The sequence below is a fragment of the Ahaetulla prasina genome, chromosome 5, assembly GCF_028640845.1.
Source record: "Ahaetulla prasina isolate Xishuangbanna chromosome 5, ASM2864084v1, whole genome shotgun sequence".
Lineage (NCBI taxonomy): Eukaryota > Metazoa > Chordata > Lepidosauria > Squamata > Colubridae > Ahaetulla > Ahaetulla prasina.
Window position 1 is genome coordinate 107,447,144 of NC_080543.1, and position 23,226 is coordinate 107,470,369.

The following is a 23,226-nucleotide window of genomic DNA, read 5'->3' on the forward strand; positions in this document are numbered from 1 at the left end:
GAATAGAATAGAATATTTTTATTTATAGACCGCCCTTCTCCCAAAGGACTCAGGGTGGTGTACAGCCAAGAATAAAATACAGAAAGAAAACAACAATACAAAACTAAAAACAACCCTTAAAAAACCTATTTGATATGGCTACTTATAGATAAAATATTACCCTCTAAAATTTACAAAAAATTTAAAACCCATAAAATCAATTTGATAATTTAAAATTTAAGCTTTAAATGAAAGTTATGGAGCAGCTAAATCTCACATTACAAATACCTCAATTATAAGTGATAACATAATTAAAATCTGAAAAAATAATGCAAGCTGTGGTTTCTAAAGGGTATCTTTAGCATAAAACAGATCTCTATATTAATAAATTCCTAAAGATGTGGACAAAAGTGACCCTAAAAATAGTTTTCTTTTCCCTTAGAATTTCTAAAACAAAATAAATAACTATCTGCACTCTACATATAAAATTATGACTATATAGTATGGATAAAATTAACCACTATACTATTGAAAATGCTGAAAGAATTATATATTATATAAGAAATATATATTATATATTTCTTCGTGATGAATAATTTTCCTAAGTTGAATTATAAGGAAAAAAATATTACTTCTTAAAAGTACATGGTATCATTTATTTTTAATTGTTTTGCTTGTTCAGGAAATATATTTCAATCATTTTTCAGTATTTCCAAGTACTGTATACTGAAGATACTTTTTTTAAAAAATAAAACACATGCTACATTGTAATTACAAAATTGTGAAGAAAAAATGTAAAATGTTAATTCGTTGAGGATTAATTTGTTGTCTTGGCTGGCCAAGCAAGAGAAAAATGGTAGTCACATTAGAAAAAATATAATCCATGTTGTATCATTTTATTAAGAAAGAGAACATTTGCATGGGTCCTTCATTTTGTGAAAGTCTTCATTTTGATATGGAACAAGCTATAAATAAAATAAATCACCATAAATCTGTATTGATATTAACTACATAAGGAATATTTTCAATGTACTTATTTAGAATTATAAAGGATTATCTTGTGCTTTATGTTTGGGTATAGAAGTTCATTTCAGAATTAATTTAAATTCTGGTTTGAATAAAAATTTGCCGAACAGGTTAAATTTCAAAAGGGAGCTAATTTTAAGATGATGATGATGATGATGATGAAGAAGAAGAAGATTCTAGTGGTAGTAATAGTAATGGGAAACTGTTAAACATGTATATGCATGCAGAACTAGCAATTACAACATTTTTCTAGAACATCTGCTTGTTAATGCTGACTCTATGGTTATTAATCTTGTTTGTAGGTAAGCAGGTGATCCACCCTAATCAAGTTGCCATTGTCCAGGAACAATTCTCCCCAAGCCTTGAAAAAATAAAGTGGGCACAGGAACTGATTACAGCTTTTGAAGAACATCAGCGTGTAGGAAAGGTAAAAGGTTTTCTTCAAGACTTAGAATGTGGATTCAAATGAAAATCAGTGTCAAGTGTTCTTTGGGGGATTTAGATGAACCTGTTAAAAGATACAGTAACACATATATAGAAAACATTGAATAAGAGCATTTTATCCAGGACGCTGATGTTGGGAAACAGGGTTATGTCAAAATTTATGCCATCTTGGCTTTAAATAAAAACAATCTTCCTGAAATCATTGAATTTCTAATCTTTTAAATAAATGTAGATTACGTATTTATCCTCCAGTTAGTTCATTCCACTAAGGTTATACTGAGTTTTATCTTACTAAGATATTTGTTAAGGTGGTAATTGAAAATCAGTGCTTCTTTCTTCACAGTGAGGGATTCTTTGCAGTCTTTCAGTCAAATTTATAGGGCAGTTTATAAAATACCCAACTAATTCCAAGAACATTATTTAATTATACATACTTGTTTTAGGGTTTTTTTAATTGCCTGCTCTGCCCAAATAGCAGGTACCACTTATTTTTCTAGTCACAAACTACAGAGTTCCTGACACGGTGGAGGCACTTTTATTGCAAAGTGAAGTCGGAATACATGAAAACCTATTTTTTTTTGTCTGAAGGTTCTTTTAATATTAAAGACGGCATACTAGCACTCATATATGATTGTTCCTAATTTAGTGCATCATTGAATCTCGTGTTGCCTGCTCTGTGGGTTTCTGCTATGTAAACATTGTGGTGATAAAGCACAATCTGTCTTCACTTTGTGCCAGTAACACTTAAATTAGGGGTCGCCTGAAGGAAAATTTTATGCTAGCTACAGCATTGTCAGCTAATTATCTTAAAGGTTGTTTGCTAGAATGTAGTTTACCACTTGCGGGGGGGAGTTGAAATTAAATGTGCTTCTTTTAGAAAGAGCCAAATCTGACATGCTTATCAAGCCAGCAAAGTTGTCCAGAAGTGCAGAAGAAAAAGTGTGATCCTTTTGGTGCAATTTACCCAATATTTGATTGCCAAAATACAATATTCTTAGTAAAGCCAAGTACACACATACAGAGCCACACAGAAAACCTCACAAGTGCATATGGATTGCTGGCTGTCTCTTATAAAGCCCATTAACACTAAACTGAGCTATGAAAATATACAGTGTGCAGAATAGGATTTGCATTTTTATGTCTTCTGCTCTCTGTTTTAAAGAAATACTCAGAACTCATAAGCTATTGACGTTTTATACTCTTGGATTTTTGAAATGTGGATATATTCAATACCAAACTCTTCTGAAGCTATGGTTTAAATCACCACAATATCCTTGCTAACATTCTAGGATAACTAGCATTCTCATAAATAAAACATTATCAAGTAATTCCCTTCAAACTATTGGTGTATTTAATACTGCAAGTTACTTAGCATGATTTTGAAATAAATTGAGATAAATGATCTACAATTAAGGACAGAGTATCTTACCTACTTTGCAACTGCCTATAAAATCTAGTCATGGAAATTGAAGCTTCTGTGTGACCTGCTATTAACACTGAATACTATAAATATGGCACTGGATATTCATTCTGGATTAAATGCTGACCTCATCAAAGAAAGTGAGAGGGTTAGTACTGACTTTGGTAACAGCCTAGCGTCATTCAGTGGGTTGAAGCAAAATGCTGTTTAAGCAGTGCTTCCTGGAAATCTTTAATCAAAATTGGAAAGTACAAGGTATAAAAGTCTGACTCTTAAAAAACCAGCCCAAATCAGACTGCTTAATTTCCCCAAAGAACTGCCTTTCACTTATGGAGACGGCACTAATATTTTCATCACAATTTAAGGAATCTAATTTTGAAATGTTCCATTTTAACATAGATAACTAAATATCTTAAACTGAAATTATGAGTGTTGGCCTCCATTGTGTTAATATATTACTTTTGTTTTCTTTGTAAATTACAGACTAATATTAAAATGCCAGTTTCTCCACTTTGTTTCTTCTTATTTTTTTTATTAAGCTAAAGCTTTAAATTTCAGTGAAGCAGGAAAAAGAACTTTAGTTTGAAACTGTTAAGCCTTGCATGAGGAGAAAAATGTGAACATGTTTATATGTGTGTGTGTGCATTAATCAAAACTGAAAGCCTGGAAAAAAATTAAACACAAAGGATTAGAATGACTAGTCTGCTCTCCGATAAATTGCTAATCTCCAACCTCTGAAATTACAGCTTGTTGTTAACTGGAAATTCTTAGCAAACTAAGTTTGATGCCACCACTGGACAATAGTTTATATTCACACGAAGCAAATAGTTCCGTTATTTGTCATAATCTGGAGAGTACAGAAATATTTGCTTTGAGGAAATCTGAAATACGATAGAACATTTTAACTAGGGTATTCTGATTCTAACGTTATCATTTTGAAATTTTAGACATCCACTAAAATCAAAATGTTTTTGTTTTATTAAAAAAATTGCCATTAAAAACATTCAAAAAGAATAATAAAGTAAGGTATATTTTATTTAAATAGTACACTATATATCTTCTCTTCATACAACTCCCTATAAAAACCTGAATTAATCAACATTTAACTGAGATTCTTCAGTTATATATTTTCGCTAAATTTTTATTCATAAGAAATAAATATGTCAGTAGAATTCTTTCAAAACTTATTCTAAAGGAACATATATTCATTACACTGTATGTTTCTCAAGATGTAAATAATACAATAACTCTTCCTATTACAATTTTAAAAATTTAAATCTGTACAATTTTTATCGTTTTCTAAAATATTCTCAAAGCAATTCACAGTAAAATATAAGCATAATGTGATTAATTTGCTCCAAAGTAGCACATTATTAGTGCATTAAACTTCTATCTTTATTTTATAGCATTTTAAAATAATATTGACTTTCAGCATCAGTTTTGAAATATATTTTAATGCATTTAACTTTAAATAATTTGTTAGTAATTTAAGCAGAAAACAGAAATATCTTTACTAGCTAAGAGGAAGATAGTAGAAGTAAGAGCTTTCGTGTGTTGTACAAAGAGTCACTTAGTGTATAAGAATCATTACAGGTATAAAACAGCTAAGTACCAAAATGAATTTTTTCAGTCTATCATCATTGTACATGCTTAACTGCATCATTTGTTCTGATATGCTAGTACTTTATTTTATAGAGATACGTTAAATGATAGAATATTGTCAACCTTCTATTGAATCTTTTCTAACATTCTTGTTACAATTGATGATTTAACCTGCTTTGGATTTCTCATTTTCATCTTGCTGCTAATAGTAGGACAGTGCTGATTTTTAAAGTTGAAGGGATATTGTTGTTACTGTTATCATTATTATTATATAATATTTGACATAATAGTTGGGCATATTACTATATGATCTGAATATAGCCGCCTGAAAATTTAAGGTTACCAGTTCTCATGATTGCAGGATTTGCTTGAAAATATCTGGACAATAGCTAGTAGAATTGTCTAAATAGAATTGTGAATATCAACCAATTCTTTAGTGCTCTGGGAAATAAATTGCAGTTGACCCAAAATAAATTCTGCAAATTAGTAAAATAATGCAGAATTACCTTTTTCTTGTTAAAATAAGGCTTTTAAGTGTAAAGATCTTTGGATATAAACTATTGATCAAAGGTTGATTGGAAAAATATGGATTTTAATCCCATCTCCACCAAGGATTCTATTTTAAGGCCTGAATATATATATTAACAAATAATCTACAGCCCAGTGCTACAGGATCAGTCACCTAATATGCAATATAATCTTAGCAGGTCCTATATAAATTTGCTGCTACATTTTCAAAGGGTCAGAGGTTGCCCAACTGTTTACTTCAACAGCAAATTGGAGCTATTAAAAATGAAATAATTTCATTTAACTGCATAATTAAAACATAAATTTTCACATGCATATCCCTAGAGGATTGTGGTGCAGTCTGAAATAGGAAATGCATTCTTGTTTCTACAGCTGAGCTGGTGTTTATTTGAAACCCTGAGAAAGGAAAAACATAAAGGGGTATGTGCATATGTATATTTTGCTTTCCTAAGAAGAAACAGACATTTTGAACATATGTTATATGCAACTATTTCAACATTGTTTTCTGAATCATCACAGATTTGAAGTAGCCTAATGGGATTCTGAAAAAATTAAGAGGAAATACAATCAAAGGAAAACAAATACTTCTTGCCTAATAATGGAATATTTCAAAACATTTCCTCAGATTAGAGTATGCAAGAATGTGCTGGTGGTATGATAAACCTCAATGTGGAGCTAATATTTTTCACTAGAAAGGGAAAATATGAGGCTTCAGGAGTTTGAGCGTGAAGGAAATAACGGTAGGATGGGGCAGGGCATTAGAATTGAGACGATCAAGATGTGGCTTCAGTTTGTAAGCTGTGACTGCCTGAACTAATTACTCCAATGCAAATAATTTTCACTATAATTAGGCCTTGGGCCATGTTTGGGAAATACATGCTTCGATTGAAAGTGTTATGCAGAATATCAAATTATCATTTTTTTAAAGACCATTTCTTTATCCCTTCAAAGAATAAGATTTAATCCCTGGTGACTATTCATACAGTCTGCTGTGTTGTATTTTGCTTTCAAAAATGATTAAAAAAAAAAAAAAGAACTTCCTTACAGTTTTGAAATTTTCTAGTGATCTCCCTTCCAAGTTCTAAGCAAGTCAAAGCCACTGAGAAGCCAGGATCAGTTAATGTTGACTAGATGCTTCTACCTGTGGAGGTTCCTCTCTATGGAGGACACTACACTCTGATAAACACTGATCAAGAAGAGAATATTTTTCACACTAACAAATACCAGGGAACTGAAGCTTTAATTGGCTCAGGCAGTATTTCTGTAGAGTACTTAGCCTAATAGTTCATTCAGCCTCTGGTCACCAAAGTATAACCTGAAGTTGCTTCGTATCGACTCAGGCTAATGGTTTCCTCTCATCACAGATGACCTATATCAACTATCCAAACTTAGCATCTCTTCAGAAATGATGGACTACAATCGCCATCACTCCCACAACTAAGAATAACAGGAATGATTACTGCATGTAGTTCAAAGGCAGCAAATTCAGCAATCCTTGTTTATTCATTGGCAGAAAACTTTGGCATTTGAATCTTTTTCTCTGGCTTCTGATCTACCACTAAATCACCAAAGCCTTTCCCTTGAGTACTTAGGCATATCTGAGACACCCTTCCCAGTTTATACAAAGATAGTGTATGAAAACAAGCAATCACTTTTTTATATCTGATGTTATTTGATCTATCCTGCCCCATCAAATTTTCAGGTATGAAAAGATGGGAAGAATGTTGAAAAATTCTGTCCTTCAGATCCAACTCAAGGCATCACACTCTGCCACAGAGCATGGTAGGATGTGAGAAGACCTTGTAGCAAAAAAAGCCACATCTTCCAAATATTACCTGGTGTTCCCCCACCCTTGGGGCTCCAGGTATAATGGGGCTCAGCTGCCTTCTTTCTTCTCCAGGGCAGAGCAAAAGAGCTAATGTTCTGGCCAATATGGTCTTCTGGGGTAAACCAAGAGCATTAAAAGAAAAGCCGTACCACCTAAATATCATTTCAATTTATTGAAATGGCGGCAGTCCCACATTTTGTTTCACCTGTATTTGGCAGGGATTTTGCTAGAATTAAACCAGTTACTGCTAAATCTTGGCTGAAAATTATTCATTTTACCCGATTCAATCTATAGGTAAGAGACATGAAGAAAGAGAGACATTTGACATTGCCAATTTAATTTTACTTCCTTCACATCCTTTGTGGCTTGCTTAATTCTTTGGCAATGATATCTCCATGAACCGCCTTATCCTGCAGCTTGACCAAGGCCATGGTCTTTAATACACCTCTATGACCAAAAAAATCTTAAATTTGTTTACTCAGAAGTAATTTCAATTTATTTCAGTTGTGTTTATTTTGAAGTAAAATATGTTGAGGCCTAGCAATATCAGCACCAAAAGATTTGTCTTCTTTCACATATTACACGATGCTGGCATTAAATTTCCCAGAATAAATATATCTTCTTTGGAGCAGACTATACCAAGATAAGCAATATTAACAGGTTAGTGTGGAATACTGCTGGAAATGTTAACTGAAATAAGAATTTTTACATGTCATGTTTTTTTTATTTAGCAAGGGCTGAATTAAATATTTAATTTGGAATATATACATTTTTTGTGTATGGTATCAGATGTTGTGGGTACTCCAACACCGGAAGTTTTTAAGAAGAGATTAGACAACCATTTGTCTGAAATGGTATAGGGTTTCCTGCTTGAGCAGGTGGATTCCAGCACCAGCTTGAACAAAGCTGAACTATCTTTTTGATGGCATCTTCATTTTCATACCTTAACAGAATAACAATAAAAAGTGAAAAGAGGTCCAAGAAACCCTATACCATTTCAGACAAATGGTTTATCCAATCTCTTCTTAAGAACGTTCAGTGTTGGAGCACTCACAACTTCTGAAGGCAAGTTGTTCCACTGATTAATTGTTCTGTCAGGAAATTTCTCCTTAGTTTTACATTGCTTCTTTCCTTGATTAGTTTCCATCCATTGCTTTTTGTCCTACCTTCAGCTGTTTTAGAGAATAGGTTGACCTCCTCTTCTTTGTGGCAGCCCCTCAAATATTGGAACAGTGCTATTATGTCACTCCTAGTCCTTTTCATTAAACTAGATATGCCCAATTCTTGCAACTATTCTTCATATGTTTTAGCCTCCAGTCTCCTAATGATCTTTGTTGCTCTTCCCTGTACTCTTTCTAGAATCTAAACTTCTTTTTTATATCATGGCAACCAAAACTGGATGCAGTATTCCAAGTGTGGTCTTTCCAAGGTGGGACCAACTTTCCTGTTAATTAAGTAAGACAAGGGGGTTTACCCCATAGCAGCTGGATTTACAACTCCCAATTATAGCAAGCTGTAATCAGGACATTCAGCTATTTTTTTTCTGGGGGAAAAAATTAAATACAATAAATATTCTTTGGGACATCCAACCCTCTAAGGTAAGATCTGCCCCCATTTGTACAAGAGCTTGAAGACCTGGCTCTGCCAGTTGGCTTGGGAACGAGATGGGGGTTAGTGAAAGTGGCTGCTGGATTGATGGCAGATTCCACCTCCCCCCTTGCTCTCTGCTCTTCACCCATCCATCTTTTTTTTAATCATATTGATAAAATATGTGTTCTTTTTCATTTATTTTATTGTTCTATTACAGTATTTTACTTTTGTTTTGTTTACACTCTTTTCATTTCTTCCTTTTCATTGTTGTAAGCAACCTACAGTAGCCCCATGACAAATCTAAACTACAATCCTGCAGAGATTCATTTAGAGTCAATGGGATTATGTTTTACTAAATAAATATGCATAAAGAAGCTGCTTCTTACATGTTATCCATGACCTTGGGAACTTTGAGGATGTATCAGTGTGGTGTTCCTGGATGAAGACAATGTAGAACTGCTTTGATATTTTAGTCCATGCTAGCCACCAGTCCTAGCATTGCTGGATGTCTCCCATCTAACTACTAACCAAGATTAACACTGCTTAGTTTCCAAGCCTAATCAAGGCCAGCCAGGAGCTGCCACCTGAGACAAATAGGCTAGGGAGTGTGGTATAAATAAAAGTAATATAAGTTGTAGAAAATTCATTAATAACATAAATATTTTACATGAGCTATGAAAATATTGGCTTATTTGTCAATGTAACACTCCAGATTAATGGTTGGAACAAGATATTGTTTCTTAGGATTTTCAGGTCATCTCAGTAATATCTAAATCATCAGCTAAAGTACATTTATATTTATCCTCATTTGTAATTTCATAGGTATTTTATACACCAGATTCCTCCTTTGGGTTTCCAACTAATTGTTTTTGCAGTACAATTCCAATCTGCTTTTGGCATTGTTACTACTATTATCTAATTTTCATTGTCCTCGTGCAAACAAACGGTTGTAACATCTCTTCCCATCTCTGCTACTGGAGTGAGGCTCTTCAGCTAAATTGACCTAATTATAAACAGTATTATACAAGTGAAAATTTAAGCACTTTGTTTTCTTTGTATTACTAGTCCTAATAATATCAGGATATTTTTTGTCATTGTATTAGCCTTCTTTCAATAAACTGTAACATGAACCACTTCTCTGTATTCAAACATTGATTATATTTCTCCTCCATACAGTATGTTTGTAAGACTTTTTTTATTATTTGTTCTTTTTCGAACAATCCTTAATTTTACTATTGGAGTGGCAATTGGTTTCTCTTTTTATTTTTACTCTTCAAAAACCTTTGTATAATCTTACTCACATCAGAGGTTCTCCAATGCTGGTTAGAAATGTGACCAATTTCTCTGGTCTAGTTTATTTATCACTGTTGTCATTTTTTCCAGTAACAGAAAGAAGTGCATATGTGGATCTTTTAGATAAGATTCTATTCTAATATTCACAATAGCTAGAATCCAGCACTCATCCTCTTCTGTAGATGGACCTTCTTCTATCAATGGAAACTAAAGAGGGCCAGCTCCATCTTCTCTCCCACAGCCCTGCATACAACCTTCAATCTTGCTTCACACTGTTTTCAGAACACAACACAAACCCCTTTTAGTTCACTGGTATCAACATTGGGGATGAGTTTTAATAGGTTTTATAGTAATACTGCTTACTCAAGACTGTGATTAGCAAAAAGAAAATATTCCTTGTGGATACCAGTATTTTAGTGCCAAACAACTGGAACCTGGCAAAATTGTTATAAGTGAAAAATGAATTGTTGGGCCCACTCTCCTCAATACTACATTACTACTTCATTCATGCAGCTCAGGTTACGTCTTCCTATGTCTTTTCTGGGAGCAGAGAAGAAGAATATTTTGTCTGTGAGAAAAAAGTTAACATTTCTCTGTTTTGAGCGTGATTCCTGATAATTGCTAGGATATAGACATGTTGCTTTTTCGGCAGCAACATAGAAGTAGTTGGCAATTGTCTTCAGGAGTTTTTTTCCAAGTTCACATTCTACTTCATAGTCCTGGAATTTTCTGAGTTCCCATTCAAGACCAAGCCTGACCTGACCTTGCTTAGCTTCTGCATTTCTTTTTCTTTAATTATTTTATCATTGTACTTCTGGGCTCTTTCTAAAACAGGTAGAAGATATCTCTGATTCATGTGGGCTGTAATGATTCTTAGCTAACAAACATAGTATTATGACTAACTATAGCTCGAAATTTTATTTTCCCAAGATCTCTTTTGAGAATATTCTTTTTTTCTTTGCAGGGTGCCTTCACGTTCCATGGCAGCATGATAGACATGCCGTTACTGAGACAGGCCCAAAATATCGTTACACTTGCTACTGCCATCAAGAAAAAATAATCTGCTAAATAAACTTTTCCTCAAAGAGTGATTCCAGGAGCTTCTTCAAGAAAAATTACATGATACTGAGAGAAAGGACAGTGCAATGCTTCATATTTCAGTCGAATTCAGAATACATGTCCAACAACTTTGATCTATTTTTCTTACTGAATGTCAATGAGAATCCTAAGATTGGAGCTTGTTTCCTCTGACAAACGAGTTGTGACAGACCTGAAAGCAAAACTGTTTCCTTTGGAAAAGCAACCAATTAAAATCAATCAGTGATGTGCACAAACAGGCTTCAATTAATATTTGACTGAAAAAAAGTTCTGTGAACAGCAGAGTTGCCAAAGGAGGAAAACCTTCCTTATCTTTCAGGGGTATGTAGAAAAGGGGCCCTTGGGAAGCGTATTTTGTTATACAAAAGAGAAAAGAGCTGCTCTTTGTTTAAAATTCTACACAACAAGTAGTCTTAAGAGAGGTTTTTGGGAATTTCAGAGACTTGACACATTATAGGTTTGAAGGGATCCATAGACATTCCTTCCTCAACTTGTGTTCCTGTTACTTTAAGAGTTATACTGAAAGCAAACATTGCAAAGGCATATTTTCCCCTGCTGAAGATAATAAAATACACTTCTGGCACTGTTCTGTGTGACTTTTAAAGGTAGAACCTCCTCTCTGACTAGATTTCCAGCTTAGCTTCTTTCAGTCTGAAGATGCATTGCTTTTAGAATATTTAATCTAAATTAACAACTGTGGTCCAATGGATTTTGCTGCCTGCAGTAGAAAGTGCAAGCTGGAAACCATTTAATATGGCTTAGTTAACTTCTCAAGGAGTTTGCAGTTAAACATCTGTATGTATCAATTAGGAGTTCAAACCATTTTCTGTAGCTTTTATCAGATGTTTTAGAAAATTAAATAATTTGAAGTTTTCCCATTTCGCTGTGCAAAGACAACTGTCATGTGGACCTCTTCCCACCTAAATGGACATCTCTTTTTTTTTTTAAGTGCAATTGGATATGAGATTTATAAATATGTGCAGTTTGGTAAGTCCCTGTAATCCAAGTGCCTATGGAGAAGGGATTTATCAAAACTGCTTTTTTTAAAAAAAGTATCTCACTGTTGAATCAGACCACTAGTTTTTCTTCAAAATTCTCTGCACTGCTTTTAGTATCATCACAAAGGATAACAGCAAAGGAATTATAGATTGTAAATTTCAGAAAGCTTAATTTTTTTCTTTAACACTCAATGATAGTGCTACTTGAATCCCTGCAGATAGCCATATTACAGCATTTTCAGCCCTGCAGAAATCTGTTCTGAACGTGACCGTAAAGGAAGGAGGTAGTTACCATGCCTTTTATGAGCATATTAATAAAGTCTGGTTTTAAATTATAATGAGAAGAAAACTGGATGTACCGTAATTCCTCAGAATGATTAATCCAAAATTGCAGTTTGAGTATGTACTTAGAAGGATTCATGGCAGAATTATAGGTCCATAGACCAAATAAGATACATGATTTTTTCAGCCTCAAATTGTCCTCATGCACTGGTCACCCATTTCCATTCTCTTCAGAAAAGATCATTTCAGCTCAACTACCAGAGATATTTCTAACAGAACTGAACATAGAAAAAGATTTATCTAACTGGCAATGAACAGCTTTTGGTTCAGTCCTGGGCATTCCCTTTGTGAAACTAAGAGAAACTGTACTGTTGAAATATACAGAGATAATATATTGTTGAGATGACTTAGTATTTGGATATGGTGTTTGTTTCTATTTATATCAACGACTTCCTTCATTCATCTACTCCTCTTATATTAATCTATTTAATCTACTTCACTTTCCATGGTGCCACTTAAAACCAGGGGAGACAGCTTTCTGGACTGGTGGTGGGCATCTTTAAAATGTTGAGGCCATGTTGTGAGCACTTTTATAAATTGGCTTACCTATTTGCAGTAAAGCTGCACTTATAGCCATGTCTTATGATAAAAAGACCCATTTAACAAACCAGTGTCTCCTTCCAGCCTCCACCAGGGGCTCTCTACCTCATAGTTTATTGTGTTGTTTTTCCCAAAGCACAATGCATTTTCAAAAAGAGCCCTAGGTAGAAACCAATAAATATCCCCCTCTTTTTTTATTTTTTGAGAAATCCTATAGGGCAGGGGTCACCAACCCTTTGGACCTCAGGGACCACTAAATTCATAATTTTAAATCCCATGGACTACTAATACGATTTTTTAAAAAAGATAACTAGTAATTGGTGCAATATAAAAAATGCAAATAATTTTTCTGCGGACCACCAAAATTTCCTCACGGACCACCAGTAGTTCATGGACCACCAGTTGGTGACTGCTGCTATAGGGCCCAGGAGCTAATCTGCAAAACATATGTTAGATGACTGCTTCTCTACAGCTTCAGCCAAGATGGTGATGATGATGATGGTGATGATTCCCTAAAAGAGTATACCGTTATTGCACAAACAAATATGTTAGAGACAGTATCTATCTTCACATATTTACCTGTCCTAATTCACTTGAGATCATTTTGGGGTTTATGTATCAAGCTGAATCTTAGACTAATCATGGATCCCACATGTGGTTGGCCAAGTAGCAGTTCTGCGGCTTATGCAAACACAGCTTAGTAAAATAGGATACAGGGACGTTCAGAGGGAGGGAGGGAGTAATAATGATTGATTTAACTACAAAATTGGAAGTCCTGCTTAACTCACAAAAGGAGGAATGGAACTTCAATCACACCATTGCAGCCATCTTGACTTTTTCGAACACATACACATACCTTATGGGTGCCCCCAATGGCACTTATTATGCCATTGGGGGCATCCACAAGTTATGTGTATGTGTTCACACACACATACCTTGTGTATGGATATGGCTTAGGACTCAGATACATGCCCTATAATTGGTTATATGATATCCTGATTAATATGACTTGAAAAGCCATCCCCTGACTCAAATTAAAGCATATTGCATTATGTCACCCATCATGTACTTTTCTACCACAGGTTTTCAGCCTGTATTCACATCTCATGCTAAACCACAATTTACTGAAGAAATCCCACCTGGATGGTCTCCTGGAATATGCTACTCCATCCTCCCATTCAGTGTCTTTCAGCCCAGCTGAATTAGCACCAATCCTCCTTTTTTTTTTTGCTTTCGATGATCAAGCCTTCCTCTTTTTTTATGGACTGCTTTCGAATGGGTGAGCTTGGTCCCCATTGAAACTGAAAGCAATTTTCTTTTCCTGTTTTATCTGAAGGATGGGCGTCTCCGCTGGTCAACTATCTTGTCTAGCAAAGTGAATAGGGCAGGATTTATTTCCGCAATGGATGGAGAGTGGTTTGACTTCCAGCTGCACACAGGCTGCCCCTTGGCATAAATTCGGTGGGGTGGGAGAGGGTGGCCTCGAGAAGACTGAGAAGACTCGTTTGCATGACAGTGGCCATGCGGCAGCAGCGGCTCATCTGGGCTGGGCAGCTAACGGGCTTAACCCGGCTGTTTGGGAGAGGTTAACCCAACTTGTAGGCAGGGTAAATAAACAGAACAAGCTGTCTTTGTCCTCTATTCAGACCAGCCTCTCCTCCAAAAGCACGCTGCATTGAAGGCATAGAGTTCAGCTTGTGGCTGCCAGAGGGACTCCCAAGGCAGTTGTGAGCGCCAACAATCAGCCAGTTTGTTTCTTTTCCTCATTAAATCATCGCCTTTTGTGCAGGGCCCTGCAACTTGTGTTTCTTAAGAAATTAACAGAATGCGGAGTTGCAAACTGGGCCTCAACCTTTTCGTGACCTACAAGATGCTCTTAGATGGGCACCCCAGGAAAGCAGCACTGTTTACTTAAATGGGTAAATAGAAAACACTTGTAGGAGGTGAGAGAGACAAGGAGTCATTTAAGCCATCCTCTTAATAAAATGTAAGTGTTTGGATCCTTATACCATGGAAATGAAAGCTCTATTTGAGCACCAGAAGTGGGGTTTAGTGACAAAGGTCAACCCTGAACTATGTAAACATTTCAGGCCAAGTGCAGAAATCTTTTCAGTAATCAATGCCTAGATCTTTAAATTAAGGGATGGGAATTTCGGGGGTGGGGATGGAGCCTAAAAAGTGCCCCAAGATAATCCTCTGATTTGTTAAGGTTACTTTCATGCAATCTTAGACATCCCCCTCACCGCCCCCTAACCACCCCCAATTGCATTCCATGTGAATCCAAGTTATTCTGTTGTACAGAAATGTGTGATCTGGCTCTCAAACTCCTCATCTCACTAAATTAGACACCCACCTTTGCCTTATTCAAGATAAAAAACCTATACACCAACTTTCCCATTATCTCCAGCCCTCACATTATCTAGACAATGGAGACTGTATTTTAACACATAGAGAGGGGCAAAATGGAAGGGTAGAAGTCAATACTTGCATCAGGTTACCCAGTTTGGAATAATGATCAAGTCCTGTTTTTGAATTTTCAAACAATTGCTAATTCCAGAAGCTATTATTTTTGTTAGGTTTCTTTCTCCATAAATGTGTATAAAATAGATGCATGAATGATCTGAAAGTCCACAGAAATAACCACCCAACTTTCAAATAAAAGAGATATTGGCTTTTCTTAGAGATTCGATTCATTACTTTCAAGTTTTCTTTTTCATGTCTATTTTTTTAATATAGTTTTATGTGCAGACAATATCCTAATCCTGTTTGTTTATGCCAGGACATTTATTTCTGAAAAAAAGAGGCCAGCCTATTCAAGCGCAGAGTCCAGTCTACAGCATGTGCCAAGCAACACCTTCCAACATTACCACAACCATTACACACGGTTTACAAATCACAGTGGCTAAAAAGCCAAACCAAATAAGCTCCTTATCAGGCCAACCCCCTCAGCAATAATACAATTGGTTTATTTTGCTGAGCATACTGGGGTTTTCCTATTGCTGGTTTTAGCATGATCTCCAAACAACAGCCGTGCATGGGGCAGGGTATTATATAACTAAATGTACCTCCCTACTAAGAAAACCCTGCACATGGAAAACTAGTAGGCCAAGTAAAGCTAGGCTAGATGCCAAGTACAACATAGAAAAATCACCTTTTCAAACCAAAATTCAGATTTCTTGCTACATTAAGTCTTAGATTAGGGGGTAAGTCTTACTAATACTTCACTTGAGCTGATGGGAGTCATCTTCCATCTATTTGGAAACAACACTTTGGTAGGACCACACCTAGGAGATGGCACAACTTGACCCAGTTTTTGAATCAAGCTCTTTCGGACAGGACTTAAATGGACAGGAGCTCATCCACTTGGGTCAGATGTTCTGTCTCAGCTGGTCCTTCTCCCCTCAATCATGAGAGTAAAGGCTGTCCTCTTAAGCAGGCTTGGCTCCCTGGAAGCTGCCAGCACTGAAATTCTCCTTCAAGTCCAACTCTCTCCTCCTCTCTTCCTGGACAAGCCCATGTAGTTTTCTTCACAGTGGTAGAAAAGGGCTTTGCCACTGCTTCTTTCCAGCAAGGTTTTAACTCCTCTGGCAAGTCTTATCTGGATCTGTTATACTTAGCTTCCAAGCTCAGACAAGTTCTACCCGGAGAGAAAAAAATAAAAAATAAAGCATCGCTCCCAACTTTGGTTAGTCCAAGCAGCTGGAAGTGAGCAGTCTGACAGGCCGCTAGGAAGCAGTGTAATGCCCGCTCCTTTCCTTCCCACTGTAGACTGCAGGGTAAGAGAGCCCAGGGATGGAAAATTTAAATGGATTTCTCTATTCCCCCCCTTCCCGATTTATTTTCATTATTCTCCATCGTACCCTGGGAATAAGGATTCTTGTCTTCTCTTAATCCTTGGCCTGGAGGGGTTTTTGAAGCATAATGTCTTCATTGTTTTATGGAGAATTTAATGACAATCAAAGATAGCCCTGGTTTAATTGCTGAAGCAAAGATGGAATCATGGTCAAGTGGAATTTGAGGAAGGAGTGGAATTTAGCCTTAGTCTAGGCTGTCCAGTTCTGTCTCCCTTCACAGCAAGACCTGTACTTTTGTTTATGGGAAATCCTAGCTGAGGGTGTATCTCTCTTGGGGAAGGGGGAAAATATAACTAAAGTCTCAGTGACAGTTAGATATGGACTAGCCTGAATATAAAGCATTTGAATCCCTTTTTCTCCCCAATTTCTTTTAAGTAGGACATTGAATATATGTATTTCTGAGTGGGGAAATATACCAATTATGGAATGGAAGAGAACAAAATCTTTCTCAAACACTTTACAGGTTTACTTAATATATTCCCAGGACTCAGAGGGGTTATATTTGAAATAGTAATATATACGATTGCGATTCTAAATTCTTTATTTCTAACAGACTTCAACAGGAATCATGTTAAGGGTTTTTTGTTTTTTGTTTTATCTGTTTGGATTTGTTAGTTAACCAGTATTTTTCATTCCACCAAGATCTTTCTGTATGTCACTGTAAGTGGGTCCAGAATGATTTTTTCTTCTTCTCTAGGGGTGACCCTTTCCGAAGATGACTCAATAGGCAAGTGGCATTACATCTGTATAGGTAGGTTGTTAGAAGGGATACAACCAATCCAGCTGATGAAACTCAGCAGATTGCAGAACTAAACTTTATCTTTTAGCGAGGTGCACCTTAATACCTGGAGGACAGCAGAGATACTGCCGCATCTGTCTAAGCGACTCAAAATTAAACATATTCTCCACTAAGACATTTGGCAGGCTGCTTGTCAACTGAATTAAAAGCCGATCTGTGGCGGCTGATCTAAAGCGGGCACTTTAACTCTCCTTAAAAGTTTCTTCTCCCCACTGTCAATGGGGGCGAACGCTGCCCTCGACACATTGAGAAAGGGGGGAGGGGAAAAAAATCATTGAAGCAAACGCCCAGCCCCACCCCGCTTCCCATCTAGGCCGCTTTCGTCCTTGCCGAGCCTGAACAGGTCGACTTCAGGAAATGTGGAAGGGAGACCCGTTCGCTCGCCGACACGGCAAGCGAGGCCACTTCCACGCAGCCCGCACGGATCTTAGTTTGCGAGACTTTCAGAAGAGAAACGCTTCAGCCCGGCTTGTTTAAGGCGGCAAATCCTTGCAGGCGATGAGGCAACGGAGGACGCGGGAGGGAAGGCCTAACGGTCCGAAGACTCTCCGCCTCTGTTTCCCTCGCAAATGCCTTACCGTTAAACCACGCGGACCGTGCAACAAGCCCAACTGTAGACCCCGCCAACTGGTGCAGCCACAGCGGTCGTTTCGGCTGCCGAGAAAGCCGGCAAATGAGTCCCCCGGAGGCCCTGCCAGAGAGGCGGGAGGCGGGGGTCGTCTTTTCCGGCGGTTCCCGCCGAAGTGGGGGGGAAAAAAGTTTCCCTTCGCTCGGCGGCAGCTCGGCTGGTCTCTCCAGCCCCGACTCCAGATCTCGCTGCATCACAAAGAGGCTCGGCTGACCGCTTGACAGGCGGTGGCAGCTGGCGCGGCCTGGCCGAAAGCAAGCGCCGAAGCCGTCCGGAGCGGGCCGCCTTCGGTGGGGTTGCCCGCTTGAGACCGTCGATGTTGCTGCTCTGAGGCCTTTCGGCGGGTTCCTGTCCCCTCCGCCTGTAGAGCCTGCCTGGGATCCTTCCCGTGCATTAAAAAAAAAAAAAGCTGGGTACAGAAAGTCCTCAGCTTCGCCCGGTTTCCCTGGAGCCCAGACGGGCTTTCTCCGGGGGTGGGGACAGCATTTAGCCAGCTAGGGCTAGCCCCCCTGCCCTTTTCTCCCCGGACTCTCCAGCTGGCTGGGTGCTCCCGTCAGGGAGTACAAACACCCATCCTTCTCCAAGCAGATGCTCTCCAAACAGCTGGATCTAAAACTTCCATCATTCCCAGCCCAGCCCACAAATTGGGGAATGGGGACACAGTAATGGGTTACCCGTTCACTTTGTGAAGACCTCAGAAGGTCATTTCGAGACCTTCCATCAGGAGAGCATCCCGTCTGCAGGTGCCCTGTGTTGGGGTCTCCCTTTGACTGCTGAGCTCACTGGCTAGATGGCACCCTCGCTCAGCCCCATCTCCTCCTTCGAAGGGATGTTTTGGACATAAAAGGAGAGGAGACCTAGTGGGTGCTGCTCTGGGCTCTGAAGGGAAAAGCCGCCTAGAAATGCAATATAGGTAGTCCTCAACTTATGACCACAATTGAGCCCAGAATTTCTGTTGCTAAGGGAAACATTTGTTGAGCTAATGTTAGGCTAATGTTGTTCTAGTACAAGTAAGGAAAATTCTGGAGTTGGATGCAATTTAGAATAAATCACATTCAGAATCCTTTTCTAAGGGGTTAGGTATACCAGGACTCAAAATTAAGTAGAATTGTTACTTCTATTCCCTTGTCCTGCAGTGGGAATTAGATATAGGAATTAGGAATTCAGTTTTCCCCAAAACTATTTTTATTCAAGAGAACGCTAGCTTATTTTGAAAGAGACAATTTCCTCGGTACAGAAATAGAGGTAGTCTTTGACTTATGACCACAACTGAACCCAACATTTTCACTAATCAAGATAATTGTTAAATGAGTTTTGCCCCCTTTTATGATTTTTCTTGCCATAGTTGTTCAGCGAATCGCTGCAGTTGGCAAATTAGTAACACAGTTAAGTGAAACTGATTTCCCCTTTGACTTTGCTTGTCAGTCACAAAATGGGACACTGGACACACTGCAACCTTCATAATTATGAGTCAGTTGCCAAGCATCTGGATTTTGATCATGTGACCATGGAGATGCTGCGATGGTTGTAAGTGTGAAAAATGCTCCTAAGTCACTTTTTTAAGTGAGGTAACTGAACGGTTACTAAATGAAGTGTTGAGGACTACTTGTAAACTCGTCAAATGCCCTTTCTCCTTCACAACCGAATCCTTTCGGTTTTAAAGGCATTAGCTTCAGCGAGGCGGTGCTCAGAAGGTCGGGTTTATTTGAATTGCCGCCTCCTAGTTAGGTTCTCTAGGCAGATGAAAAATCCCTTACCCACCGGAGGAGCGGGACTACGAAAGGCCACGCACGAACTGGCCTTTAATTCTGCAGCGGAGATTTGAACGGGTGCAGATCGGATAAGTCTGTGCTCGGGGAAAGCGGAGCTCGTGCTTTCTCTTTTTCTGGCTCGGGGTCCAGCTAAATCGAGCCCCCTCCCCGACTTCAGCGGAAAGCTCGCGAAATCCCCGAAGCTACTGAGCCCGCCTGGCTTCGCCTTTCCACCCGCGTCCCCCACCCCACAGCACTCCCGCGCGGGGAAGGCGAGGACGCTCGTGGTTCTGGAAACAAAGCCGCCCGCGGGCTAAGGGGAGGAAGGGGCTTGGGGTCGAGACAGAAGCCGAGGGGAAAGCCCGGGGAAACAAGGAGACCGCTTCTTCCCAGGCTACGATGTCCACCCGAGTCTTTCCTCAGACTTCCCGCGTGACCGTGAAAGAAAACAAAGGAGTTTGTGCGACGATCACGGGTCCAGGGTCAAAATGGGGACAATCTGAAGCTTAACCGCGCTAGGGCTTGTTCTGGCAACTTAACACCAGATTAGCCTTTGGATTTAATTTAATAAATGGATCCCACAAAACCCTGTAAGACTGGCTGGGTGTATCTTAAAAGCGGGTGGATTGAAAAGGTTGCATCGGGACTGAGCTGAGAGCCACCAGATTTAAGTCAGGACTAACTGGCCCCACTGATTTCACTAAAAACTAAATTCAGACCAGAAATCCCTAAATTTTGTAGGGAATGAATCCTACAGAAGCCAGTGGGTTCACTTTTGAAGAAATATGAAGAGGATTCTGCTCATCCCATCTTTTTTTTTTTATTCAAAAAGTTTACCAAAAAAAATTTTCTCCCCCTTTCCCCCCCTCCCCTCCCTTCACAACCTCCCCCCACTTCCCGGAATGAGCACAAGGTATAGTTAAAAATAAAACAAACATATGCTAAAAAAATTTCATCCCAACTTAATTATACCCCTACAATCATCAATTCCTAACTTCCCCTGAAAACAATTAAAAATAATACATCATAATCATTCAAAGGCAGTCTGATAACTCTTAGTCTGATATCTACTTTGAATGTAGTCAATCCATTTTTTCCATTCCTTTAAGTATCTTTCTTGCGTATTGTCTTTCAAAAAGGCTGATATCTTCGCCATCTCAGCCAAATTGGCAAATCCCATCTTTTGTCATCAAGACTTTTGTGTGCAAGAGTTCAAAAAGCAGTAAATTTTTAAAAATGCCAGGAAGCTCTAGTAAGTGCCAGACAGGATCCACACCTTAAGCAGTGATCATGATATTACAGCTCTGCTTTTTTTTCCCCTTCTCAAGGCACTTACATGTTTAATGTTTACTGCTTTAAGGTCAAATTCAGGCCTCCTCAGGCATAGAACTTCAATAATAGTCTTCCAGGTTCCTGGCACATAAAAAGCTGGCTTGTAACTCAGGCCACCTAGCCTCTAGTTCGGTATTGTTGAGCTAAGTGTCATTGGCTCTCAAGAGTTTCAGGGTGCAGCTTTCACCTCCCTCATTAAACATTTCCACAAAAACACCCAAATATTAACCTGTTTTTTTCCCAAAAGGAAAACTGTACTTTGCAATGAAGTACTTAAAAGACAAAACTGTGTCCTACTGAAGATAATGTTCTTGCTTTGCTATTTCATTATATGTTCTTTTTTTTCCAACGGGAACTTATTTTTTTCCCTAGACATTGCTGGAAGAGAACCAGATTAAATCTATAATAACCAAAAAAATCAAAGAGTTTGATATCACCTTTTCTGACTTATCAAAGATAGCTGAAAATGTGCTACCAGATTCCTTCTGATCATTAGCTTTTTAAAACATAGATCTAACTGTACCGGTGTTCTTCGTTAATTTTTAATTTAAAGTGTTGATCAAAATGAGATAGAAATAGCCTGTAATTCCCTTAACGTGAGTAGTATTTAGTTAACATATTTAAATAAGTTATAATGGTTTATACTTGCTTTACAAAATAGTAATTTTAAAAATATATATTTAAAGGATATTGAGTATGGGTATATGATTTGAGATGGTCCAAAGTTTATTGCAAAATAGACAGCTTCAACTTTTTTTTAATCTTTCCTATGTTTTTACACATTATGGACAATAGTTGATAGTACTTTAAACGTAGAGAAAGTGTTGAGCTGGTGAGAAGAAATATGATTTTTGATACTCTCAACCTTAGCAAGTTTAAAATGTGTGCAATTCAACTCTCAGAAATCCCCAGCACATTTTGCTTTAATGCTTATTGTGAAGGACACAAGGCTCCTCAATACTACTTTAATATATTTTGGCTAATGTTGATCTAGTACAAGTAAGGAAAATTCTGGAGTTGGAGACAATTTAAAGCAATCACATTCAGAATTCTTTTCTAAGGGTTTAGGTATCCCACAGCTCAAAATATATTTAAGTAGAATTGTTACTTCTATTCCCTTTCCTGCAATGGGAATTAGATATAGGAATTAGGAATTTGGCTTTCCTAAAACTAAGTATTTTTATTCAAGAGAATGCTAGGTTACTTTGAAAGAAACAATTTCCTGGGTACAGAAATATAGATGGTCCTTGACTAATGACCACAATTGAGCCCAAAATTTCCATTGCTAAACAAGACAACTGTTAAGCGAGTTTTGCCTCCTTTTAAGATTTTTCTTGCCACAGTTGTTAAGTGAATCACTGCAGTTGTTAAGTTAGTAACACAGTTGTTAAGTGAATCTGGCTTCCCCATTGACTGTCCTTGTTAAAAGGTCACAAAACATGATCACGTGACCCCAGGACATGCAATTGTCATAAATATATGATAATTGCCAAACATCTGAATTTTGATCACATGACCATGTGGATGCTGCAGCAGTCCTGACTCTGAGAACCAGTCATAAGTCACTTACTTCAGTGACATTGTATCTTTGAATGATCAGTAAATGAATGGTTGTAAGTCAAGGATTACCTATACATTCGATTAATGTTCTATCTGCCTAATTTAATACAATGTTTAGGCTAACTTTACATGCATTCAGATGGCTGGTCTGGCAAATGTGAGGGACTGAATATGGTTTGAAGGCTAAATTCAACCCTACTTGGCTGAAGGGTATCAGGGAAGGGAAGGCAAGCTCACCTATTGACATATCCATTTTCTCCATGCAGCATGATCTCTTTCTGTCTCTTTCACTGAAAAAGTTTCTACATTCAGGATAAAGCAGGGAGCCCAAGCTTACAAACCTCTTGTAAGCTCCAGAGATCTGACTCAAAAAGTAACTCAGTGCCTTCTTCCCATTGACTCTGGCATCTTTTCCCTTTCCAAAAGACATTGTCTGTCATTTGAGAAACCTTCAGGGTGGAAAGCAAGAGTACCTGCAAAGCAAAGGCCAGAGAGCAACACCATAGGAAAAGAACTATGGAGCACAGTAGTCTCCCCAAGGAGTAAGGCTGAAAGAGAAGTCCTTCTAGGCATTCAGAAGGACTACCTGTCTCCAAGTAAAAGGATCCTGTAGC

At 37.9% G+C, this 23,226-nt stretch overlaps 1 protein-coding gene across 3 annotated transcripts in view; it reads left to right on the top strand.

The window, feature by feature from the left end:
- CLYBL (citramalyl-CoA lyase) overlaps window positions 1-12,514 on the top strand; it is a 199,994-nt gene extending 187,480 nt beyond the window's left edge. The window contains exons 7-8 of one of the 3 annotated variants that reach the window (XM_058185739.1): window positions 1,308-1,432; window positions 10,675-12,514. In XM_058185739.1, coding sequence (XP_058041722.1) covers window positions 1,308-1,432; window positions 10,675-10,770 — 221 coding nt within the window. In that variant the 3' untranslated portion in view covers window positions 10,771-12,514. Of the gene's footprint in view, window positions 1-1,307; window positions 1,433-5,371; window positions 6,500-10,674 lie in introns of those variants that run through there. The other 2 variants (XM_058185740.1, XM_058185738.1) reach the window with 2 other exon arrangements.
- Window positions 12,515-23,226: the final 10,712 nt, after the last annotated feature.